At 44.2% G+C, this 7,901-nt stretch overlaps 1 protein-coding gene across 2 annotated transcripts in view; it reads right to left on the reverse strand.

Moving 5' to 3' along the window:
* adam11 (ADAM metallopeptidase domain 11) overlaps positions 1-1,973 on the reverse strand; it is a 33,407-nt gene extending 31,434 nt beyond the window's left edge. For both annotated transcript variants that reach the window (XM_042507453.1, XM_042507452.1), the window contains exons 1-2: positions 1,623-1,973; positions 1,223-1,362 (exon numbers count right to left, since the gene is read on the reverse strand). In XM_042507453.1, the coding sequence (XP_042363387.1) occupies positions 1,223-1,362; positions 1,623-1,680 (198 nt within the window). In that variant the 5' untranslated portion in view covers positions 1,681-1,973. The remainder of the gene's footprint in view (positions 1-1,222; positions 1,363-1,622) is intronic.
* Positions 1,974-7,901: the final 5,928 nt, after the last annotated feature.

The raw sequence follows: 7,901 nt of genomic DNA on the forward strand, positions 1-7,901 counted from the left end.
GGCATCACTAGGTGGAGTTGGAGTGACAGACACATGACCTCAAAAGAGAGGACAAACAGGGTGAATCAGCTCCTGACAGAGCAGGTGAAGGTTAGAGGTGCATCAATTTCCCAGATTTTTATAATAAATGTCTGTGTTTCTCTCTCTGTTTACCTGACTCTTTAATTATCTCTTTTTTTTCCTTTTATAATCTCCCCAGATATTCTTTGTTTCATTTTAAGGATATAGTGTGGGGGAAGGGTGTTGGAAAAAATGAGGCAGGCTGTTAAGTGTGGGGAAATACAACATACAGTATTTGTTGGTATGTCGCTACATGGGCATAGGTTTCATTTCAACACTGGGGGACACGCATATGAAAGGGGAGGTTTTGGGTCCTCTCCCAAGAAATTCACAATTCAGATGCTTTATTTACTGCATTCAGGTTCATTTTTATGCATCAATTTGTGTATTTTTGCAGCAGTTTGGGGTAGAAATGTCTTTAATTTTGACAAAATACACCCATGTGTGGCTATACTATATCCTCAGTGTGTATCTTTGAAATAAATAATAAAAGCAATAAAAACATTATCACAAAAATAAGGAAAGAAAACAGCTGATTTAAGGCCCTGAACAAATTAGGCTATCTAGCAAACTAATAATTTTAAAAATATATATTCAAATAATTAATGATTAAAATGTGTAAAAGTTCACACTTTCTATGATCTATTTCAACTCCTTCTTTGTTTATAGATTTGAAGTTTCACTGATGAGACAATTCCTAGAGAGGGTGGTGGCTTTGTGAAAGGTTGGACAGTTCATTGCAGATGTGTACATATCAGGGGGGACATTTACCGCAATATTTAGAACATCTGCATTTGTCCCCTTAAATAAATACATGAAAGTAGTAGAGTATTTTTTTTTTTCTTACACCATGCAATGATGCAAAAAAAGCACAAATTGGTGAATCAAAATGCACCAGAATGCAGGAAATTAAGTGTTTGAGACTTTAAAAATTTTGTTGGACACCCGCATCCCCCCATGTCATATGGGTCCTCCCCAGTGCTGAAACATGCGTCTTGGTTGGATGTGATCTCTTCATCCTGTCATTTTGTTACTGGGAGCCATTCTTCATGAAACATGAATGACCCCCATTTACTAGGATGGCACAATTTGATCTCAACAACTGCTGTAGGCTCTAGAATATATAGAAACAGATCAAATCACAGGCTGAGATAAAACTCACCTGCGCTCCGGCTGTGTAGTTTTTGACCCGAGTGTCCAGGCGGCTGTGGAGCAGCTCCTCCTCGGAGTGGATCTGTTGCAGGAGCCGCTTGGGCTGAACGACCTCCTCTGCAGGCGGCAGACTCCCCCGCTCCCTCAGACCTGCAGAGGAGAGGAGATTCAGTGCACATGCAGCATGACATGCCGGAGAGCAAATATGTCTGTATGAATATGATGTTAAATGTGTTGTTGCTGCAGGATGGAGAGCTGCTGCAGACACCGACGCAACAGTTACACGCTCCTTGTTATTAGACCGATTGAGTGGATGCAACTAACAGAAAAGATGCTATTCATTTGTGTTCCTAACCTTTCCTGTGATCATCTAAACAATAACATGAAAGAAAAGCGTCAGGGCATCTCACCTGTCACGGCGCACCGTGCACACACTGCAGCGAACAGCAGGCATCTCACAGCGAGCATGATGCTCACATAGTCCCAGGGATTTCCTCGGTGCAGCGCCGTTAAATGAACTGATGAGAGTCGTGAGCGCAGCTGCAGCACGACTGTTGTTGATACTGAAGACAAACACAACAGCGGGGTTCCTCTGAACGCGGCGCCCGCATTTCTCACCTCCCACCCCGCCTGAAATGAGTTAAAAGCCCCCTGACAAGGCTCCTCTGCTCGGCTCCAGCAGCATGGTGTCAGTGTCACGGAGCTCCTCGGCGTGACACACTCCTGTTTCGGCCTATCAATAACTGGACTTGATTGAAGCAATGAGGCTGCGCGAAGAGGACCTGGGCCGGATCCCAAGTCTCTTATTTTTCATTTCCTCGTTCTTCGATCCTCGCTTGGACCGGAAGTTGGTCTTGATGCGCCATCTTAAAGGACATACTAAAGCGCTTATATGTGCCAAGGATCGGGGATCGAGGAGGGACCCCTGAGGAGCGATGAGCGAGGACACTGGAGAGCAGTCTTTACAGAAGACTTTTATCGGCCGAAACGCTCCCGTCAGTTATTGATTGAAAAGAGTGAAAACAGATCAAAGATTGCACTCAAGTTTATCACTACCGAATTTGACATTTCATTAATCTCCTGATTCACTATCCAACAACCGAACGAAAAGGTCCAAAGAACACTGTTTTCATGATCAATTTGCACCATCAATTTTAACAATGGAGACAGTTAAAGTGTGAGAGTGTGTCTGTAAGCATACAACACTTTCTACTCCAATTTTTCAGTCATACATGAGGCTGATCATCCCTGATCATCGGGTTTTGGCACTTATGCTTTATCTCCAGTGCTCAAAAGACGCCATGACCACATTCTTGGTTATTAAATAAAGAACTTACAATCAGAAAATAAATAAATAGCCTGCAGATGCAAATAATGAACAGCATTCTGCGACTCGGAACAGGGTACAGTATGAATACAGAGCGCAGGTTATAGGCAGGTGTTTGTTTAACAGAGAAATTCTGCTGCTGTGCCACTGAAAGGCCAAACTCCATCTGTATTATTAGGCTATTATTTATCTGTTAGTGTAGATGTGACATCAACTCTATCAAAGTCTCCACAGCTGTTAAAGGCGACTGACAGCTGATCCAACTGTGGTCAGCTGCAGCGCCGCCGATACTGGTGCGCGCAATAACGCGCGCGCCATTACGCACTGTGCGTATGGCACCAGTACCGGAGGGCGCACAAAACAGTCCAATATCATCATCAATCGTTGTCTGAAGGCCCTCTCAGACACAACGCCGCTGGTTCAGGGAACACAGCAGCTGCAGCACTAACTCAATTTTTAGTTATTATTATTATAGTGATTTGGGCCTATACAGTCTGTTGCCTCTGCAGAGCGACATTTTTTGACACTTAAAACTCATTGAAACATACGTGCGTTCATCGGTGAAACAGAAACATCAGTGGTCTTGCTGTCAGTGCACAACTCTTTTAGAAGCTGTCATATAATCATATGATGACGTCATTAACGACCTGGCAGCAAGTAATGCAGACATTGGTTTCTCAGCAGAGCAGCTGCTGAAAAATGTCTGTTCTACAGTTCTGCTATAGTGGAACATATATGCAGAGTCTGTAAAGTTTTGTGACTTTTCCTCTTTTCTGTGAGCATCACATTATGCTTAGTGCACCCAAATAACCAGCAGCGGCCCAATCAGCGGCTGCTGCCCTCATCAGAAACAGAGGCTTTACATGGGGCTTCAAAGGAAACAAGGCCTCATGTCTCTTAAAACCATCTGTGCTTTCCTCTCTCCTCTCATGATTTCCTTGTCTCTCCATGCATCCCTGGTGGGCAGGGCTTAGACTCAAGGAAAAGATGCAAGTGAGGGAAGCGAGGATGCAATTTAAGGACTTGGGATCCAGCCGTGGAAACAAGGAGCAGGACGGGACCACCCACGCGCTTTGATAAAACCTGATGGGCCCAAACCTCTGGTCTGGTGAGAACAAAAAATAAACACACTATGAAACATAAAACATTGCACTTCTGTCAGAATCAGGCAAAATATTAACTTTGACAAAGCCAATAACAGTTGCTAATTCACAGCACGGATTAAATGTATTTGATATAATAATTTCTTTCCCTTTTAATTATATCATATAACAAAACATGATCAAAAACATATGAATCAATAATTTCATGACTACTTTTTAATATGGAAAAAAACAATTATTTACAAAATGTTTCCATAAATTACCTAATTATTGTAGAGGGCAGTTCTTGCCACCCAGGACTGCAGCATGAGACTTTACCTCGGCAGCAAGCTCTAGTTCCCCAGAGAGATCCCCATCACGAGCGTCCGCCCAGACATGGTGATGTGGTCCAGCAGCATCAAGACCGTGCCCCTCATCAAGCCAACTGTCCGATGGGAGGAGGCAATTGAAGTTGCCCCAGAAAGGAAGAGGCTTAAGTATTCAGACCTCGCCTCTGAAGGCAAGGAGGCAGACTGGAGAACCATCATCTATCTGGTCAAAGTGGGATGCCTGGATTTGTTGGTACATTAGCCGATCGCCTAATGAGGGACATGGGTGTAACTGGAACAAAGCAGCAGAAGGCCCTAAAAAAGCTTAGCTGAAGAGGCCGAAAGGAGCAGCTTCTGGCTATGGTTGAGGAGAAAGGACAAGTGCTGGGGTAATACTTAGCATAAGGGCTCGCTGCAGGGGGGTTCTGCCACCAGGAGACATTCCAGGTTTAAAGGAGCGTTGGTGATTGGTGGTACCTGACTGACAACCCTGCAACTAGCCGACCATTGGGCACCAGAGGAGGTGCGGCAAGTGGTAAAGCCACAGCCGGATAACACCTACCTTTTTACTCAATGTCATCTCTGGTAATCCAGTGACTACAGTGAATAGGGCAGTTGGAGTCCAGGGAAGACTGGAGGACAGCCCGGAAAGACTGGATGGCTGCAGGAAAGACCGCACCAGGGGTAGCACTAGTCTCCAAAGAAGCACCCAACACTCACCACAAAGTCTATAAAGAGAAAACAACCCACAGACCCTCTGAGAGGCAGTGTGAAAGATGGGACTACTTGGATGGATCACACAGAAACGACAGGTTTGAACAGGGAGAACAAGAAGAGCTTGCGCATATATGGGTGCAGGTGAAAAAAGGTGACCACATTCAGGGGGCTTCAAATCCACCAGGGGAGAAAGAGGTGTGAGGAGAATGTCCAGTAGCAACCTTGCACTGCAGCAGCAGATCAGACAAGAGGGACCAAAGGCCAGGTTGAAAACCACAGTGCCAATGGACCCATCCTTGCTGGGGGAAGTCAGTCAGTCGAGGAGAAAGGCTTTGTAGTGGAGAACAACCCGCCATGTGGGCAACAAGCAAACGCACCCATTTGTCACCAGCACCAGCTAGAAGGGACAACATCAAACGGCCGAAGGCCACTGAGGCAATGGCTTGGTGTAAATACTGGAGAGGTCTCTGTGAGGGTGTGTGGAGTCTAGGCTCAACCTGTTGGGAGACATTGTCTACCAGGAGTGTAAAGACAGGTCTGGCACAATTGCGACCAAGAAATCCACCATGCTAAGACAGAAGGAGAGGTGAGAGAGAGAGAGATGGAGTAGCTGGTGCATTGGCAGCATCTACTCCAAAAGTGCTGGTGGCAAGAAACACCAAGCAAGAGAAAACGCCTGCCAAGTGCTCTGGGAGGAGGTGAGACAGAGGCTAGCCAGCCTGTGGAGGGCAGAGCGTATCCACAGACAGAGGAAGAGAAAGGAAAAGGAGAAGGAACGAGCCAACTTCTTCAAGAGCTTCTGGCTATAGTTGAGGAAGAAGGACAAGGGCTGGGGCAACACATCAGCTGATCGCCTAATGAGGGACATAGGTGTAACTGGAACAAAGCAGCTGAAGGCAAGAGGCCGAAAGGAGCAGCTTCTTGCTATGGTTGAGGAGAAAGGACAAGTGCTGGGGCAACATTTAGCACAAGGGCTCGCTGCAGGGGGTGGCAGGGAGACATCCCTGCCACTGCTCCACCACCAGGAGAGGCTCCAGGTTTAAAGGATCGAAACGGAGGTGCTTGGTCGTACCTGGCTGATGAGCTTGCAGCTAGCCGACCACTGGACAACGCATGAGGTGCAGCAGGCAGTAATGTCACAGCAGGATAACGCCTAACTATTTACTCAATAAGATAGTTTTATTTATTTTAGAATGAAAGAAACTGATAATTTCTGTAAACTAGCGTTATTTGATTTTGACTGTTGCTATGGACTCTGTTCAGCGCGGATCATCTACATTCAGTTGTTTCAAGAAATAACGTAATAATAATATGTTTTCTTCTAATTAGTGAACTTTTCTATTCTCGTTCAAATTAATTTTTGACCTTCAAAACAGTGGCTGACAAAACAATAAACCAACTTCTGGGCCAAAATGATTGATAAGTATTTCTTGCAGGAGCAACCATTTTGACTTTTTAAGAGGCAAAGATTTTTCAGCGTTGTATGTCGCTTAAACGTCACCCCTAAACTTCCTGTTGGACATCACACCATCACAAGACACAATTCCTGCAGTCCTTTTACTTTTCCAACAAAGTTCACACAGTACACACACAACCCAAAAGTCCCCTGAGTTAAAGGGCAGGATTGTTCTCCTTTCTTTGGTGATGAGGTGAAGTGGTTTTTGGCCAGACCCACCCATACAAAGGCTCCTTTCATTCCAACAAATCTGAATGTTTAAGGGTTATGTAACAAGGCTTTGAGATGAGATATCAAATATTGTTTATGTCAGCTGGAAGCTGGGCGGATGAGCCAAACAGGACACATCGACCCACCGCTGCCCTTGCCTCATCTCTTGCCTCTCCATTTGGCTCTCCTTTAGCCTGAAAGCAGAGTCAGCATGTATTATGACTGGGAAATATTACCTTCAACCTACCCCAACACTTCTTAACTTTACTCTACCTGAGAAAAAAGTGTTTCTGACCTATGTAGCAGGAAATATTTGAGGATAAAAACATTTATTTAAAAACACTGTACATGAATTTACATCACATTTCTTCCACGAGAGTTGCTACCACAAACTGAATTCGTGTGTGGTTTCCCTCTGTTTTTAATTCCACGCAAGATACTCAGAAGGTGAGATTTTTGAACAACATGGGGTTTTAAGTTTTGTCAATTATGGTGAGCGATGACGTGAAGTGAAGATAAAAAACCTCCCTGTGGGTGCAGCACACCACTGTGAAGCAGGCGTCTTTCCATGACAAAGCTAGTCCTTTGGACAACCTTCAAAAGCCAGGAAAAAGGCATCTGACATTAATCAGACACATTTCCATCTCACAGGTTATGTGAATCTTCCACAAATGCCTCATCAACACCAGCAAAAGTGGGATCTGATCCAGACACAGCACTTACAGTAATTGAGTAATGCCCCCTTCAGAAAAAGCCTCATTAAATTCTCAATACCACCATGTGTTCCCGGACATAGCTGCTGAAAGACTGCAGTCAGCATGACATACAGAATATTGCTTCTGTGCACGAGGACGATTAGGGGTTCAGAGGAAAAAATATGATGGATGTTCTTCAAATTCATGGGAAGATGCACAATCTACTTACATCTACTGCAACAAAAAATAAAAGTAAAAATCTGCATCTGTAAAAACAGCTAAATGTTACATTTTAGTTTACACTAAGTTTTAAATTCATTCAGTGTACATTGACTTATTTTGATGAGCTCAAGTGCCACTTATTGTTTCTTGTTGTGGGATACACAGCTGAAGGTCAAAAGCCCCTTTAACGCTGCCTGTTCAAGATGGCAATGTCGCATCATTACTCTGCCCCAGTGTTATGTGTAAAAAAGTACTATTGTGGAACGGGTGGACAGAGTAGTCTTGCCTTTAAGTCAGCAGTGGAGACATTAACAGTGCTGAATAGAAAACCCCAGGAGTGAATCCTTAAACCCGGAAATTCATTTGTATTTTAAATGGGTTTTTTGTTAGAAGCCTGAAATAAGCTCTGTGGTTAACACAAGCCGAAAAGACTTTTACATTTTGTTCTACAACATCAAAATACGTCAGTTAATACCCCACTCTGAACTTTTAAGCCTGAATGTGACATAAAAAAAGCAGTTTCAAACAAGTGGTTAAATTAAACTACTGAACATCATAATAACGAGCTGCGCCGAACACAGCTTTACAATCTCGTAGCGGTGGCGATGCCACCGTAGTATAGCCTAAGAATGGCTTTTTACTTATGCCGAT

This window comes from Plectropomus leopardus, chromosome 19 (genome assembly GCF_008729295.1).
Source record: "Plectropomus leopardus isolate mb chromosome 19, YSFRI_Pleo_2.0, whole genome shotgun sequence".
NCBI lineage: Eukaryota > Metazoa > Chordata > Actinopteri > Perciformes > Serranidae > Plectropomus > Plectropomus leopardus.